This window comes from Balaenoptera musculus, chromosome 1, assembly GCF_009873245.2.
Source record: "Balaenoptera musculus isolate JJ_BM4_2016_0621 chromosome 1, mBalMus1.pri.v3, whole genome shotgun sequence".
NCBI classification, from domain to species: Eukaryota; Metazoa; Chordata; class Mammalia; order Artiodactyla; family Balaenopteridae; genus Balaenoptera; species Balaenoptera musculus.
In genome coordinates, this window is record NC_045785.1 from 17,042,801 (window position 1) to 17,060,705 (window position 17,905).

Consider the following 17,905-nt stretch of genomic DNA (forward strand, 5'->3'; position numbering starts at 1 on the left):
ATGAGGACACAGATGGTTTAGACAGAAGTGTGTGTGTCTGTACACGTGTGTGTATTAAGGGAGAGAGAGAGTGAGAGAGCAAGGAGAGAGAAACTGATAAGTCAAATGGGTTAAAATGTAAACAGCTGGTGAATCTAGGTAAAGAGTATATAGCAATTCTTCACAGGAAAAACTGAACTCATATATTCAGAGAACAAACTGGTGGTGCCAGAGGCAGAAGCAGGGATGGGGGGGTGGGCAAAATGGGCGAAGGGGTCAACAAGTACCAACTTTCAGTTATAAAATAAATACGTCATGAGGATGTGATGTACAGCGTAGTGACCATAGTTAATAATACTGTATTGCATATTTGAAAGTTGCTAAGAAAGTAGATCTTAAAAGTTCTCACCACAAGGAAAAAAATATTTGCAACTGTGTGGTGATGGATGTTAACTAGACTTACTGAATCGTTATATTGTACACCTGAAACTAATATAATATGTCAATTATACCTCATTTAAAAAAGAAGAAAATGAAAGTAGCTGACTGAATAAACCCATCACATAGAGATTTTTTAAAAAAGAGTATATGGGAATTCCTTGTACTATTTTTGCAACTTTTCTGTAAGTTTGAAATTATATCAAAACAGTTACCAAAAAAAAAGGGAAAAAACCCCAGCATGAACAAAGAGCTTTGGAGCCCAGTGGAAAAAGCAACCACCTGCTTGCAGGAGCTGGGCAGACTGGAGGAGGGAGCTGCTGAGCTGGTGGAGAAAGAGGGTTGGGTGTTTGGGGGTGGAGGAAATAGCATGTGCAAAGGCACGGGGGTATGAAGGGCCTGGCGCATGTAACCCTGCCAGTCTATTATTCATCAGTCCACCTAAAACACGGAACACCTACTGTGTGCAAGGGGCTTCCTGTGCCCAGGGTCTGCTGTTTGAGCCTAGTGTCTGGGCCTCATCAGACAGACAGCCCTGGGTCCTCGGCAGGGGCACCATGGTCCCGGGAGGGCCTCCGCTCCCAGGCCGCTCACTGGGCCTTTGCTTCTTCTCCGAAGCAGCAATGTTCAGTCATGCCAAGCATAATCGTGCCTTTTCGGCCCCTGCCAACTCCCAGGAGAATGGCTTCCAAATTTCTATCCCAGTTGGTTTCCAACAACATCCAAATGGCTTTGCCACAAGCCCAGCAGCCCTCGCTGTCCAGGACCACAGGTGCCAAGACAAAGGTTGGCCCAGGAACGCTTTCCTGCTGCCTGAGCGAGTCAAGGGGCCTGTGGACTATTGGTGGCTCGGAGTGTCAATTTCACACTCAGGAAGTAGAAAAAGGGGCAGCTGGTTTAGAGCGCTCCGTCGAGGGCAGCGGCTTGACCCGGTGACCTCTTAAGGAGCCTTCCAGCTGCATGGAACGTTCTCTATGCCCTGGCCCATCTTCCTCTGGCTTGATGCCTTCTCCTATTTCTGGTGTCAGCCGAGGACCCACTCCTTAGGAAAGCTTTCCCTGAGCACCCGCCCTGGCTGGGGCAGGGGTCCACCCTCGTGCCCCTGAGGATCCTGTGTCCCCTCTCATCGTGGGTAAGAGCAAGACCCTGGAGCTGGGCTGCACGGGCTCAAGTCCTGGCTTGGCCACTTTTTGGTTCTGTGACTTTGGGCGAGTTACTTAACCTCTGTGTGCCTCAGTTTCGTCATTTGCAATACGGAAGCCTATCTCAAAGGGCCAGGTGAGTTAATATCACTTAAAGCACTTAAACAGTGTCTGGTCCCTAGCTGGTGCTACAGGTGTGAGAGCAACTGCCCCTAGTGAGGTGTCATCGTTGCTTCAACTGTGAGCCCAGGAGGACAGGGTCTGGGTGTTGCTCTTCCCGGGGACTCAGGGCTGGGCAAGTGAGGCTCAACGTGGTTCGTCAAAGGTACAGACGAACGAGATGCGCTTGCATAGGTGAGGCCAGTGCTAAGGTAAAAATAGCACGGGGCGGGGGGGCTGGAAGCCCAGGTCTGAATTCTTTTCTGCTGTTCACCCTCTGAGGAGCCCCGGGCAACTCCGTCCTTTCCCCTGCCTGAGGCTCAGTTTCTGACTCTAAAATGGGATGGTGGCTCCAGGACTGAAAACACGGCACACCGTATTGTGCTGCACAGCCAGAGAACGGCATCCTTCTCCGTCGGCCCTCCCGCAGGGGACTGCCGCCCGCTGGGCCCTGCCCGCTCCCATGCCTCCACCTGCATCCTGTGATGAGTGATGGACCCGTCAGGCCACTCATGAGCACATGATTCTCCACCCCAGGAAACAGTGGTCCCTTCCGGGGTCCCCAGCACCCCCGCGAGCCCCTCCCTCACCTTGCGTCACCACCTTGCCGAAAACAGGCAGCGAGTCGAGCGTGGAGCAGTTCCAGCGCCGGTTCCGGAACTGGTACTGGCACTCCTCGATGGCGAGCTGGGCACCGCGGCGCACCGAGTCCATCACCTCCAGGTTCCGCTTGCACATCTGCACCTGCCTCTGGATCAGGCCCTTGAGCTTCTCGCACGTCTCCTCCTCTGAGATGCTCCCCACTGATGACAGCTTGGCCAGGTACCTGGGGAGAGGGGGGTTGGGGATGGGGGTGGGACGTGGTGCTGAGCCCCTTCCCTCCTCCTTCCACCCCCCGGCTGAGGCCACGCCCTGCCCAGGTCTCTGGGAGCCAGTTTGTACCAGGGATGGGTCCTGGAGGTCGGCTTCTCTCTGGATCCAGTGACGGCCCTGCTGCCTGGTTCCCAGAGCCAGAAGGGCGGAACTGCTGTCTTGCACAAGGCCTCCATCTCAAGTTAGCCAAAGCAGGGAGAGCACTGGGAGGGCGGCTGACAGACCCCCGTGGGATCCCTCCCTGCCTGGGTGGCCCCTGCACTGGTATCTGTGCCCCGATGTTACCCTAGACCTCGCCCATGGGCTCCGAGCCCTTCATGTCGAAACGCCCTCTAGATGGGAGGCTGGAGCCGCTGTCTGCCCTGGTGTGTCTCTTTCCCCTCCCAAGGCAGAGACCCCAGTGACCTAAGCCCACCTCTGGCTACAAGGTCACGATCCTCACTGCCAGCCATACCCCTGGGCCACCAGGCAGAGACCAGCGTCACTGCTGTAGCACTTAGGACAATAAGGGCAGTGAGGGCTGGGGGGGCTGGGGATGGTGTTGGGGGAGGGGGCTTTGAAAACAAAGTGTGCCATGCTCTCCCCTCAGCCCCTGGAGTCTTTATAGCCAGAGAACGGGGCACCAGTGCTTGCCCCACCTCACAGGGTTATAGCGAGGATCACAATCCAGATGAGATAGCTTATGTCAAGGCACTCTGGGGCCAGGCACATGTGGGAAGGGGCTTTACTGCATCCCTTTCAGCAGAGGACAGAGAGCACTACTGTTGATTGGACACCTACCACGTGCTGTGCACGGCGGCAGGCACTTCTTCCTGTTGCCAGCTCACCCCAAATCTATCAGGTGACAATTACTACGACCATTTTATGGATTCCAAAATAAAGGCTAAGGGGGTAACATGCCCAAGGTGACCCAGGTAGCAAGTGTCAGAGCCAAGCTTCAAACCCCTACAAACCCCATGGGCCTTTCCCCTGCCAACCCCCTCCATGAGGGCGCTGGAAGGCTCTGCCCTGTCTAATGACGGCCACTTTGTTTTTTTGTGTGTTTTTTTTGGCCGTGCTGCATGGCATGTGGGATCTTAGTTCCCTGATCAGGGTTCGAACCCGCGCCCACTGCATTGGAAGCATGGCGTCTTAACCACTAGACCACCAGGGAAGTCCCTAATGACGGCCACTTTGCAATCTGGGCCAGGGGGCAAGGGGGCCAGGAGTAAGACACAAAAATACTCACCGGGGTGGGAGCAGAGCTAGGGAAAGACCCTGTGAGGAAGAAACTGGTTTTTCTCTCAAGGGAAGGGTGTGCATTAACAGAACACCTACTAAGTGCCAGGCATGTTTCAGAGCAGTGAGATGACCATCAAGGTCCCCCAACTTGTAGGGGCAGACCTGGATTGGAGCCCGGGTCTGGATGACCCTGAGGCTTGTGCTCCAACCACTGCCCCTCAACCTGTCCCCTCACCCCATTCCAGCATCCCTGGCCAGGGCCCAGTGCACATAGTAGGCACACAAGTAGCAGCCTAATGGTGGAAGGAGAGCTGAGTGGTGACTCTGGAAGGCCTCCTCTCCCTCCCCTGCCTCCCTTTCCCCCCTCTTCAGTGGGAGATGCACCTGCCACCTCCCAGGGCAGGCAGGGCTGCCTGGCGCTGCCTTCCAGATTCTTGGAGGAGCAGCAGGGTGCACAGAATCACAGCCTTAAGGAATGTTCCCTGACACGTGGTCTGGTCCAGACTCCTTATTTTACAGGTAAGCTCAGAGAAGGAGAGGGGCCTTCCCACCACCTCCCAGCAGGAGACTCAGACCCTGGCTCTACCCTCAGCCTCAGCCCCATAGATCAGGGGCTCTGAACAAAAGCAGAGCAAGTATCCCACTGCCCCAGAGACCACAGTGAACCAGCCCAGCAACCCAGGTCTGCTTGATGGGGGGGCAATGGCTCTCTGGGTGGTAGAGGTGAAGATGCCAGTGCATCTTTACCGGGGAAACTGCACAGATTTGTTGTCCAAAGAAGGACAAAGGCTACTGCTCTCTGGGACTCAGTTTTTCCACCTGTAATGTGAGGGGGAGACCACCGATTGTGGCCAAGTCAGGGAACTGTTGTCAGGCTCTAAAGGGATCCTGTATGTGAAAGGTGGTCTTACGTGGGGCCTCAGGCAATGGGGCAGGAACTCGACATCTGTTTACTTAGTGAAGGAATGAATAAATGCATGGTACCCAGGTAGAAAAGCACACAGAAAGCCTAGTAAGATATGGGAGATTTTTATGACAATGACAATAAGAATAGCTAACCTGTATGGCCCTTAATCAGTAAAGCCTAAGACTTTACTTGCATGATTGCATTTAATCCTCCCAGTAAGCCAATGAACCCCCATTTATAGAGGAGGAAACTGAGGCACAGACAAGTTAAGTACTTTGCTTTGTGTGCGAGGTCACACAGCTAGTAAAGGCAGAGCCAGGACTTGAACCTGGTTTTGCCCGACTTCAGAACCTTTGGTAGAGACAATATTCTTTTATGTGGCTCAAGGACTTGAACGTCACCCGTGGGCAGAGGTTGCTGGGAGCTGGGTTCGTTTGACGTAAGGATGCGGGCCACGGTGCAGTGGGTGGGCCGCCTGCGGGTTGCTGAGCTCTCCATCCCCGGGGGTGTACAATCAGCAGCTGGGTTCTATTTGTCAGGCACGTGGGCTGGACCAGAGTGATGGTTCTCGTATCTGGCTGCGCATCGAAACATTTGTGGGGTTTGCTGAAAGTGCAGGTGTCTGGGCCCCACTCCAGGCAGGGCTTGGTGGGCATCTGGGCTTTTCACACGTTCCCAGCAGCAGCTGTGAAGCCAGGCTGGCAATGGCCTGGAGGGCACTTTAGGGGAAGTCTGTGAGTACCCACTGGGGATGTTTCTTTCCAAGTTCCAAGGAATCTGATTCTGGGACCCTCTCTCCTCCTCAAAGCTGCGGGGCCTCTCTGCATCTGGCTTTCTTGATCTGGCAATCCCACAGGCTGCCTGTGAGAAGTTAACGTGACTTGACGTGGCTGGTGCATCTGGCTCTCGGCCGGCACATCTTGGGTGCGCCGTAGCTGTAAGGATCTCGCCCTTCCCTGGCAGCTCGGGCTGGTGGGAGGTGGGTGGTCTCGGGCTGAGGCAGTCCCACCTCCCCTCACTTTTCCTGAATTCCTTGCCTCCCGGGAGCCTCACGGTCTTCTCTACCAGGTCCTGCCCAGAGGATGCACAGAGGCTGGTAGTGTCCCGACGAGGCCTGGGCAGAAGCCTGAGCTTCTCAGAAGGGAGACAAAGGTGGGAAGATGGCTGGGGGTCCGGGGAGGGTGTATCTGCAAGGGGAGGGGGCTGACTTGGCTCCTCAGCCCTACCTAGGTGCATCCCCCGCCTCTGCCAGCTATGGAGCTAGTCCCACCTGGCGCTTTTGGCCTGCAGGGGGCACCAAGAGCCCGGCTACTGGCCGTGGGCCAGGTCCACGTTTGGGAAGCCACGGGTGAGGGGACTAGCAACTGGGCCTAAAGCTGGGTCCTTTCCTGCTCAGATGCCAGGGTTGGTCTCTAGGAGAAGGTGGGGCCCCCTATTCCCTCTGTGACATGGGGGCACAGAGCTGACCTGTCCCCATCTCAGCCTCTGCTCCCTCTGTGCCCTGCCAAGGGGCCAGGTGGGGCTGTGCTGGGCCCTGGCTTCTGTGTTCAAGGCAGGGGTTCTCTGGGCAGGAGGAACAAGCTGGGGAGGCCTGGCTGAGCCACCAACCCACTGTGGGACCTTGGGCAAGTCCCCGCCCCACTTGGAGCCTGTCTCCTCACGGTACCATAAATGAATGGGTCTGTGTCAGAGTCCGCTGGGACGGGGGGGTGGGTTCAAGCCTCAAAGTCCCCCTGGCCCCATGCCAGGCGGATAGACGGAGCCCCTGCCACTGAAGAGGTGTGAGATGGGCCAGAGGGGCCACCCACCGCTGCCTCCCGTAAGCTCAGGACTCAACGAGGGACACGGGCTGAAATAACAGTAATAGGGATTTAGGGGTGAGCTGCTGGCCTGCCACGGGTGTGAGTCACTGGGACGGCTTCCAGGAAGAGGCTGAGAACCCTCTTCCGCTGAGGAGTGTCCCTGCCCCCAAGGTTGGCACCAATGCCCACCGCCCCCAGCCCCTGCCTTCATCTGGCTCCACAGCTGTCCCCTTCCATGCCACAGGAGGCAGGGCCCCAACTCACTCTGGTTCTCTCAGATCCCAGGGTCTTGCCTGGGAAGGGCTGGGTATCAGAACTGGAAATGGAACTGGGAATGGAGTGGGGAGAGTTAGGACCCCAGGCATCACACGCCCTTGCCCACACTGCTTGCTCGTTCTGGTATCTGGTTAGGGTGCCTGGCCTCATTTTACAGATGAGCAAACTGAGGCCCAGAGAGGTGGAGTGACTCCCCAAAGTCACACAGCTAGTGAGTGGCAAAGCTGGAACGCAAACCTAGCTCAAACTGGGACCTCTCTTTCCCCTGTACCCTGGTTGTGGATCTGCCTTGTTTGACAGCTGCAGGGGGCTAACACCACCCTCGGTGTCACATCCAGTCCGTGGCCTCCTCGATGCCTAGCACAGGGTGTGGCACCTAGAAGGTGCTCAATACATGCTTGCAGCATAAATGGATGGCTCTGTCCTGACTAGGTCCCCTCTGCTCCCCTCCTGGCAGAGGGCTCAGGGTTGGGGGCGGGGCGGTGAGGGGAGAAAGTGGAGGCTCTGTGGCTTTTTGGTCTGCTGAGGACTTGGAGACCCTTAGGGGCAAGGCCCAGCTGGTTCCAGGGGCCTCAGGAATCCCCTCTCTGCACCCTCAGGTGGCTCAACCTTTCCTCCAGAGACACACGTGCCACTTGCTGACCGGGAGCCGGGCCCGGCTCAAATGTCAACTGCACAAGCCATTCCTGGAGGAGACCAAGAGCCTGGGCGTGTGCGGGGGTGCTGACTGCGTTGCGCTGGGCCGGCCTGTGGAGGGCCTCGGCCATCCCTGCTTCTTCTCTCGTTCTGGTTGCATCGCCCCAATTTAGGCTTCTTCCTGCCACTGCTGAGCACAGGCTTAGCCATTTGCTACCCGCTGCCCCGGCCACGCAGGACTCCAGCCACAGCCGTGCCATCGATCAGGTTACCCCCAACCCCGGGCCGCCCCGCTGCCAGGCAGCTCGTGCCCTGCCTTCTCCAGCGGGGGCTCCGGTCCTTCAGGCTCCTCCCAGGAGGCCCTCCCCACGCCCGGCCGGTGCCTGCAGCCTGCAAGGCTGGAGGGCCCTGGCCCTGCCAGGGAGATCAGATCCTCTCGGCCACCTGCTGTTTTCATTAGAAACTAAAATTAGCTGGGCTCGTCCCAAGCTTTTCCAGGTTTGCTTACTTTTCAAAAAAAATATACAAATTCCTAGAGGAAAATCCGCACCTCTTCGCGACTCCTGCCCAGCTCTTGCTCTGCGCGTCAAGAGGACAGGGGACGGGAAATAGCTGGAGCGTTTGGGAGGCCAAGCAGATCAGCGTCGTGGGTCCTGGCCCCACGGTCTCCAGGTGGGGGCTGGGACGCCAGCCCAGGCCTCTCTACCCCCTCCCTCTGGCCTCCCCACCCGGCCGGGCCACATTTAGAGCCTCCTCAGGAGCGGTCGTGCCTGCCGGCGACACCAGGGAGGAAGGAGGCCAGGCGGCGGGAGGAGGAGCCGGAAGGAAATGAGCCCCTGATGAGCCGAGAGCCGCCTGGGGAGACGTGGCCGGGTGAGGGCGAGAGGGACCCAGACCCATCCGGGACTGTGCGCTCGTGGCAGGCGGGGCGCACCTGGTTCCCCAGGAGCCTTCCACACCCCCAGTTGTTCTCAGACCTTTGAGGGTTTCTGTACCCGTGGTCTTAGTCTCCTGCTGTCCTCTTCCCTACAGTGTCCCGGTCCTGGAGACTCTTATCCCTTCGCGTGGCAGGCAGCGTGGTGCGCTGTGCAGGAGAGAGGGACCGTCTGGGTCAGCGTCCCACCTCTGTGTTACTGAGGCAAGAGAGGGAACATCTTTGAGCCTCAGTGTCTTCACCTCTAGAATGGGGAGAAGAATAGTTCTGATCTCAGGAGGCTTAAGCGAATTAAATAGCCACATAGGAGGCACTCTTCCCCTGTTGGCAACAGTATTACATAATCATCATTAAGATGTTTATCATCATCACTGCCCTCTCCAAGCCTCTTCATAGTCCATTGAGCTGGACCCTCTTCTGGACCCCAGACAGTTCTGCTCATTTGTCTTCTTTGGCTTGGTTCCATCCGCTCTCTTCCACCTGGGTTCCCAGCCTGTTTTTCAGCTGAGCACTCGGGAGGGCAGGGCACATGCCCATGGGGCACAGTGGATCACTTCAGCCTCGATCCCAATTGTCGATTTTTTTTTTTTTTTGGCTACGCAGCATTCGGGATCCTAGTTCCCTGACCAGCGATCGAATCCGTGCCCCCTGCAGTGGGAATGTGGAGTCTTAACCACTGGACCACCAGGGAAGTCCCCCCAACTGTAGATTCTTGATAGTCTCCGGACAGAATATGCAGAGTTAGAGAACGTGTTTCCAGTGATTCTGGCCCATCAGATGGATCCTCCAAGGACTGGGAGTATGAGGGATGGGATGGGGGGCGATGGTCCTGTTAGGAGATTAGGAGCTGGGGACACTGGGGTGAGGAGGGCAGGGACAGTGGGGACCTAGGACTAGCTCAGGTGTGCCCAGGGGACTTGGAAACCGTTCATGGCACTAGATGACTAGAAGAAAGGGACCTCATGTCCCTTGTCACTTGTGCTCTTCAAACAACAGCCACATGCTTTACTATTTCCTTATATGGATATATATCCATATGTCCATGCAGGGTTGTCCAGGTGGGTATCATCCCCTCCATTTTTAAAAAAAAATAAATTTATTTATTTTTGGCTCTGTTGGGTCTTCGTTGCTGCGCAAACGCCTTCTCTAGTTGCGGTAAGCAGGGGTTACTCTTTGTTGTGGTACGTGGTCTTCTCACTGTGGTGGCTTCTCTTGTTGTGGAGCACGAGCTCTAGGTGTGCGGGCTTCAGTAGTTGTGGCTCACGGGCTCTAGAGCGCAGGCTCAGTAGTTGTGGCGCACGGGCTTAGTTGCTCCACGGCAGGTGGGATCTTCCAGGACCAGGTCTCGAACCCGTGTCCCCTGCATTGGCAGGCGGATTCTTAACCACTGCGCCACCAAGGAAGCCCCATCCCCTCCATTTTACAGATGAGGAAACTGAGGTTCAGAGAGGCATGTGTTCAAGGCCGTGTCAGTGGTGGTCAGGATTTGAAAACAGGTCATACTGGCTCCTAAGCCCGGGCTGGCTGATCAGGCTCCAGAGGTGGCCCAGGGCATCGAGGGCATGATGGTTTGGCATCAGTGGACAATGATTTGAGGAAGGTGGTCTTCTTCTTCGATTGATGAGTCTTTCTAGAGCCCCATGTCTCTTCTGAACTATGGTGAAGGCATCTTTCAGGGCTGCTTTCAGGAGTGAGGGGTGCTGGGGAGGGCAATGTCTCAGGGGTTATGTGGTTGCCTGGACAGCATCTGGGCCGGTGGTCTCTGCAGCTACTCAGGCCACGGAAGGAGTTGCTGTCACTGGCCTGAACCCCCTGGGGGGGCAGCCAACGAGGAGGGGCTGGCCTTGGAGACATTCCCAGTGGTGGTGGGGTGGCGGGTGCTGCCTCCACGCCACCTTCTTCCCAGATGTAGCGTAACTCTAGAGTTCTCAATGCCCAGGTAATGTTCTCTTTGTTCCCAGTGCATTGCCCCAGCTGGGGGGAAATGACAGCCTCCTCTGGAGCCCAAGGCCCCGCTCCTGTACCTTAGGGTGCTAATTCCCCCTCTACCTGTCTCCTGGGATCCCTAGCTCCCTTTACTCCCCATCCGCAGAAGCCTCAGCACCCATATTTTCCGTCTCTTGACATCCCAGTTTCCATTATTTTCAGCTCCTTAGATTTCTTTCCTGTCCCCCACCTCTTATTTGGGAGCCCCCCCATTTCCCATCTCACAGTATTTGTTCCCAGGGGAGCTGGTGGCTGACTCAGGGCCAGGAAGTAGCCACTCAGACCTGAACTTGGATGGTTCCAGAGCTGTGCCAGAGGTGAGAATTCTTCTTCTCTCTCTGGGGCAGGTGTGCTTGTGGGGTGAGTGGGTGTCGAATGTAAGGCACTTCCTCACCTTGCCTTGCCCCCCTAATTTACCAACAGAGAGCTTCTCCCTTGCAAAGAACCCATCCAACCCTCGTCCCCAGGGTGCCTTTCTTGCCCTTGGAGCCATCGAACCATTGCACTGTCCTCCCTAGCTCGGCTGAGGGAGCCCTGGGGATGAGGACCAGGGAGGCATGGGGAAGCTGCATGAGCTGTCCAGGGCCGGCGCTGGCTTCCTGGAGTGAGGCTCATGCTCTGGTGGCTTCAGGTTTCTAGCGAGTTCCTTGGCCTTGGTGCACCCCTTCTAAAGGCCCAGTCCTGGGAGAGCCTGTAGCTGAGCCCGCACGCCCACCCCAACAGGGCGGATGGGAAAACGTGGGTTCCTCCCTCGTTGCTCATCACCTCCAGCAGAGATGACTGGCTAGGTGTATGGGCTGCAGCTCTGCTTTCACCTGCTGCAGGGAAAGTTCTGGGAAGACAGTCAGGAGACCTGGGGTAGCGTTCCAGCTCTACCACTAATATGCTCTGTGACCCCAAGTGCCTAGCACGGTGCCTGACGGAGCATAGGTCTGGACAAGTAAGTGCTTGACATGACTGAATAGGGCTTACCCGGCACTCACTCTCCTGCTTGGAGGCTCTGTGTCCCGGGAGCGGGCAGAGCTGATCACTTCTGAGACCCCCTCTGACTCTGATGGCTGTGATTCCGCCCTCTATGCCTGGGGTGCCAGGACAGCAGGGCATCACTGACTCAAGAGGAATACCCTGCTGGCTCCAGTCCTTGGCAAAGAGTTCCTGGGACCCAACCCTGCGATGATATGACTTGTGTGTGAACAGAGTGAGAAACAGGGTCTGAAAGCCTCCAGGGTCATGGCAGGAAAGAGGCCCCTCTAGTTTCATCAGCAATTTCATGCTGCTCCCAGTGGGCCGCTCCAAAGTTCCCCCGTGAACTGCGAGCTGTCAGGAGGTTCCTTCCCTCCCAGGACACATCCCTCCCTCCTTCCACCCTCCCCGCCCAGCCTCTCTTCTCAGACCAGGTCCCCTCTGCTGCGGGGGTTCTGACTTGGCCAGGGAACTTTTAAAACAGAGTTTGGTTTCAAGTTTGCCAGGAGATGGGGGAGGTGGAGAGGGGTTTGGAGCAGGGAAGGGGGAGCTGGGGGTGGTCACGGCAGGGAGCGTGCCTTCTCCTGGGTTTGGCCGAATCACAGAAGACGCAGTTCAGGACTCAGAGATAAAACCTGGCAACTCCTGTAGAAATCTGGACAGCCACCATGGGGTCGCAGCTTCGCCTCCCAGCTGAGTTTGCCGAGCAGCTCTTGCAAGCTCCTTTGGAGCGGGGGTGACTGGGGTGGGGGCAGCTGTGACGCACCCCCCACCCCCATCAGCGGCTCCCCGACCAACTCCGTGCCCAGTTGGCTCAGGCCAAGCCCTTCTTCCCAGAGGGAGGAACAAGAGGAGGAGCCGTGGTACAATTGCTCAGCTTTCCAAATGCACCCACAGGGCCCGAGTTGGGCGAGTTTCAACAGGTTTGGGGAGCACTGTCTTGTCAGATGCTGAGTTGCTCAATTGCTAATCCAGGGTTGAGGGAAGAAAGTCAAGCCACAGCAGACAGCTGGGTCGTGACTGCTGCCTGAGCAAACCCCTCGGGCAGAGCCTGGTCCCAGGGCCCTGGGAAGAGGGTGAGGGGAACAAGCGCTTAGCCTGGCTCTGAGCGGGTGGCCTGGCCGGGAGCTGCGGGCCAGGGCAGCGCATCTGCTGGGTGACAGCCACACGTCCTGACACCCACTTTGGCACATCTTAGCATCACCTGAGGCTCAAGGCAGTAGAGCAGAGCCTCCCTCCCATTCGAGGTCTTTGAAAGTGGGGCATGATGTGACAGCAACTTACAACCCTCTGGAGCGAACAGGCCTGTCCTTCCTTTGTTTATCAAATGTTGACTGAGCACCTACTACATGCCAGACATATGCCAGGCACTGAGGCTGCTGAGCAGTGTTGATGCCACAGCCTTGGCCTCCAGAGGTTTATAACCTTGTAGAAGGAGCCACATTATTAGACTATAGTTATATACAATACGAGACAGTTCTATAGGCAGGGGATAAAAACCATGAGATCTGGACATGTGAGAGCAAGTCAAGTTCAAGTCCTGCTTCTGACGTGCAGAATGTCCTTGGGGAAGTCACTGCACCTCTGGGCCTCTGAAGTGGGGCTGAAGAGAATACAGACTCCCTCCTCTGAAGGGGGAGGGGGAGAGGTTATGTGGTTCTCATAGGGAAATGGCTGTGAAAATGCTTTGTCAGCCACCGATTCTCAACCAGGGGTGATTTTGCCCTCCAGGGGACATTTGGCAGTGTCTGGGGACATTTTTGGTGGTCACCTGGTTGGGGGGGGTGCTACTGGTGTCTAGTGGGTAGAGAGGCCAGGGATGCTGCTAAACGTTCTACAGTGCACAGGACGGGCCCCAAATATCAATGGTGGATTTGAGAAATCCGGGTGTAGACTGTAAAGAGCTGTGGGTGTGTAGTGATTATGATTCAATGCCCAGAGCCATGGGAGGCGATCCAAGGGGGTGGGTTTTTGCTATTTAGAAGGGAGCGAGGGATCCTTTACAGCTGGAGACTAGGCGGACACTTCTTGGGGGAGACAGACCACACCTTTACCTGTGGGGCTGGCACTGCACATCTTGGCTGGCTCTGCCCACACCTGGTCCAGCAAGTTGCACCCAGAGTGCCAGGCCTCACTCTGCTCATGGGCAGGGCAGTTACACACCTCTGCTGCGTGAGCAGGCACATGGGAGCTTGGCCCGGAGACGGAGGTGCACACCTGTGGGGAGTCAGATCCAGTGCGCAGGGAGATGCCTCCCCCAGGGGCACCGAAGGGCACTCCCAGCAGCAACTCCTCTGGCTGGCAGGATTTGCCCGGGAGCCCGGCTGGCCTCCCTGGCTCTGTGAGGCTCTTGCAGGGGCCCTGGTTGAAGAGCAGGGAGGCAGCAGCCTAGGATCCTACCTCTGTGGCCTGTGTAAGATCACAGGGTCTGGACAGCGCAGTTTTGGGTAGATGGCGCTTGGGGGCAGAAGCCTGAAGGCCCGTTCCCTCCATCATCTCTGTAACCAGGGGCACAGCTCCCCCACTTCAGTGACAGCTGCCCTCCACGTCCTGCAGCAGCCATGGCTGCAGTTTCTATCGCTGTGCCTGGCACTGTTCTCAGCATGCCACATGCACGGGCTCTCTCTGGCCTCATCACCCCCAAGCATGGGTACCATTTTACAGATGAGGAACCCGAGGCTCAGAGAGGTTGAGTAACATGTCCAAGGTCACTACTCTTGTCGGTGGCAGACCTGGGATGGAACTGCATACAATCTGTTCTAGCCACTCTGCTGGACTACCTTTGAGTGTAGCACAGGCCCCCTGCCCTCGCCTACTGGGCCTCCGCTGGGGCCTCAGCATAGCACGTCACTGCCTTTCTTCAGGAAACCCACAATGATGAAACTTTAGTTTATCTATTCTCTAACTCTTCCAGTACTTCCATTTGGGGTTCAGAACAATCTGCTGAGGATTGTGGCCCAGAGGGAAAAAGAGGCCCATCCAAGGCCGCCCAGCACTGGGGACCAAGCTGGGACTGGAACCCTGGTCTCCCGACTTCCAGCATAGCCCCAGTGCCGGGGGGAACATTCAGAGACATTTATGAGCCCAGGTCTGTGGCAGAGTCCAGGCCTTCCACCGATGGACTGTTTTTATCCCTCCATCCCTCCCTCGGTGGGAGCTGCCACAAGCTGTCAACTCACTCCTGGTGCCAGACACAAGTCTAATCAACAGCTTCCAGCTTCTCTGGGCTTGCCCAGGCCTCAGGCTGCAGAGCCCTCCCATCTCCAAGCTCCATCCTGCCCAACAGCTGCACGCAGCGGGACACCTGGCCTCCCCTCCAGGCCACCCGCCCTTCGGAAACAACAGATAGCACTGGCTCTTGCAACCGGCCAGCCAGCAGACCCTGGACGGAAGCCTGACTCCAGGTATTAGAAGGGGAGTGGACACCCAGGCCTTGCCCCTCTGAGAGTGCTGCCAGCCATCCTCTTGTGGCCAGACCTCCAGCGTGGCTCACACTTGAAAAGACACAGTGCCAGCTACCATGCCTGGATGGACATCTGCCCGCCAGAAGCTTTTCCTTCTAGAGGCAGCTTTTGGGTCAGATGCCTCTGTCATTTACTAGCTAGGTGACTCGGGGCAATTACCTCTGTGATCCCCAATTTTCTCATATGTAAAATGGGATTCAGATGTTGTCAGGATTTAGATAGTACAGGGGGAGCTACTATAATCTTTATTGTCATGATTCTACAACCTCCAGGCCAAGTCCCCTCCATGACCGCTCCAGCTCACACTCAACTCTTTCCTCTGATAGCAATAGCATGTTCATGGTCTCATCCATTCGTGATCTGCTTTTATCTTGTCTTCCTCTTAGAGACCAGGCTGTGACATCTATTTCCCCCAGAGCTGGGCCAGTCCCTGGCCTGGGGATGGACCCTGTCTTGGAATGTGCCCAGAGATCTCTTCTCCATCATAGCCTCTCTGGTTTGGCAGCGTCCTGGGAAGCCCCTTGTTCTTCCTGCCTTGGGCTGAGCAGAGAGACCCTTGGCTCGAAGCCCAGGGTGGAGCAGGAGTGAGCTGGGTCATCCGGAGACCTGCTTCGTGGCAACCTGAACCATCACGGCTGCAGAGAACAGGTTTGCCAACCTCTCTTCTCTCGAGAAGGCCGCCGCTCCTCACCCCACCCCCCCCACGGCGCAGCACGAGAACTGAGCTGTTGGAATTCCCCATGGTTTGCGTGACCCAAAGCTGGGGCTGCCTCCCTGGCTGGGATTTCGGGCTGGGATGTGGCTGAGGGTGGGTGGTGACACCACCTGGGCCACACTGGCTCAACCTTGGGACGGCTTCAGGGAAGGGCGTGTGTCACTGGCTGGGAGTCAGAGCACCTGGGTTCAGTTCTCAGCTCTGAGTTTGAGCAAGTAGCTTCCCCTCCTGGGGCCTCAGTTTCCTCATCTGTAAAATGAGCCAAAACGCTAGATGCTCTTTGAAGGACTTTCCACTGTGGATGTCACGCTCTTTCCCGATGGCCTGGGTCAGACCCTTGAACTGCCGCTTCCTCCTCTGCCTTTTAGTGGCCTTCAGCCCTGGGCCGGTCATACCCAGTTCTTGCTCACGCTCGCTTTGGAGACCCCGGCTCTGAACCCATGCTTTCCAGAGTCAGCTCCAGGGACCCCGGACTTCCCCAAGTCCAAATCAGCTCCCCTCCTCGGCTCTGCGACCCAGGCCCCTCTCAGGGGGACGGCCTGCTAGGGGGTAGTGGGAGGGAGGTAGTGGTGCCCTGGTTTTTGTACACTTTGCCACTGCCCCTGAAGTGTTAATCAAATTAAGTCTCCAAGAAAAACAAAAGCTCCGCAGCCACTTCAGCCTGCCTTGGAGTCGCTCACTCTTGCTCTCAGAACAGCTGGGAGAATTCCACATCACCTCCGTCCCCCAAGCCCTGGGTGGCTCTGACCCCAACGAACACACTCCTTCCAGCCTGCGGGGCCCTGGCGGCTGCAATGACCTCATAGCAACAGCCATTGGACACTCGGGGCAATTTCATGGGAGATATTTGTTCTTTGGTCTTGATGCAGAGAGAATTTTTTTTCCTCTCCTGCTGTCTCCATGGAAACCCCAGCTACACTGTTGGCTATCCCCCTTCCCACCTCATGCTTTTCAGATCAATATTGGATCTTGGCTCCCCACTGGCTGCCCACAGCCGATGGGGGCAGAGCTCTGCGCAGAAGGAATTGGGACCAGGGTTAAGCCTGGGACTGGGGGAATGGTCACTGAGGGAGATGAAGAAGGGGTCCAGGGTCCTCTTGCTTCCCTGTTCACCCACTCATGGAAGCTCATCCTTTAGAATCCCCCCACCCCCCGAGCCAATCTTCCCAGGGAGTCCCCTGAGCCAGGCCCAGTCAAGGAGAAACAGACAGGTCACCAGCGGTCACTACCCCTCCCTCCTTAGGTGAGACTGAGGGAGGTGGAGGGCTGCTGTGCTCTTTAAGGTCTGGACGGAGTTTCTTCCTGCCCCAGGGAGAACCAAGGCCGTCCAGCGTCGGCTGCGGTCTCTCGGATGCCGGGCGTCCCGTCCCTTCCCTCCTTCTCTCCCGGCTCCCGCCCCCCAAGCAGAAACAGGTCTCTGCACGCCTCCAGCCCAGCCCGCAGCGCCGCGCGGGGCAGCTCGGCGCGGGGAACTCGCCCCTGGACTTCTGGGGATTAACCTGTTATTAGGAGCCAGGGTTCTTCCCCGTAATGGGCTTCCTCGGCGACCTGTCAGCCCAGCCCGGTCTGCGCCCCGCGCCCGGCACCCCACGCCGGCCGCGGTCCCGCTCTCGCACCCCTTGCGCTCTCGGGCTCCCGAGGCCGCCTAGGGGTGCGGAAGCCGCCGCCACCCTTGCAGCCTCTGGGCTGGGACGCGGGCAGAGGGGTGTCCGGAGGGAGGCCCGGGCGGTGTCGGCGGCAGTGCAGAGGGCGAACGAGCCTCGCGTCCCGCGGCCGAGACACCTGCCGGGCGCCCCCGCGCCCGCTGCCCCGCGCTGCCTGGCACCGACTGCTGCTCCCGGGGCCTGCGCGCCCCGCCCCGCCCGGCCCCCGCCCGGCCCAGCCGGGTCCCGGCCCGACTTACAGCCAGTTGCTCGCGGCGGCCGAGAAGACGGCGAAGACCAGGAGGCGCAGCGAACGCAGGCACGAGCGGGGACTCATGGTGCCGCCGCGGGCGCCCGGCCCCGGGCAGCGGCTGCGGCCGCTGGGGGCCTCCCGTCGGGGCGGCAGGTGGGCGCCCCGCGGGCTGGCTGGGGCGCGGCGCCGGGCGCGGGCCGGGGCGCGCGCGCGCGGCGGGGCTCTGCCTCCGTGCCTGCCGGCAGCCCTGCCCGCTGCTGCGCCCGCTGCCCGGCGCGGACCAGACTGTCAGCGCCGCCCCAGAGCCGGGATGCGGCGACGGCGGCGGAGGGAGGCGGGCGGCCGGGGGGGCGGGCCGGGGGCGGGCCGAGGATGGGGTTACCTGGGCGGGCCCAGCGGCCCGGGACACCCCCCGGGGGCGGGCCGGAGCGGCGGCGGCTGCGGCCGCCGTGGCCCGCAGGACTGGCTTCTCCGGGGCCTCCCCGGCCGGGCACCCGAGAGGACTTGGGGCCGG

The 17,905-nt window shown here is 58.1% G+C and overlaps 1 protein-coding gene across 3 annotated transcripts in view; it reads right to left on the minus strand.

Annotated features, from left to right (window-relative positions):
• WNT4 (Wnt family member 4) overlaps positions 1–17,617 on the minus strand; it is a 29,433-nt gene extending 11,816 nt beyond the window's left edge. For all 3 annotated transcript variants that reach the window (XM_036852713.1, XM_036852704.1, XM_036852694.1), the window contains exons 1-2: positions 17,399–17,617; positions 2,309–2,544 (exon numbers count right to left, since the gene is read on the minus strand). In XM_036852713.1, the coding sequence (XP_036708608.1) occupies positions 2,309–2,544; positions 17,399–17,475 (313 nt within the window). In that variant the 5' untranslated portion in view covers positions 17,476–17,617. The remainder of the gene's footprint in view (positions 1–2,308; positions 2,545–17,398) is intronic.
• Positions 17,618–17,905: the final 288 nt, after the last annotated feature.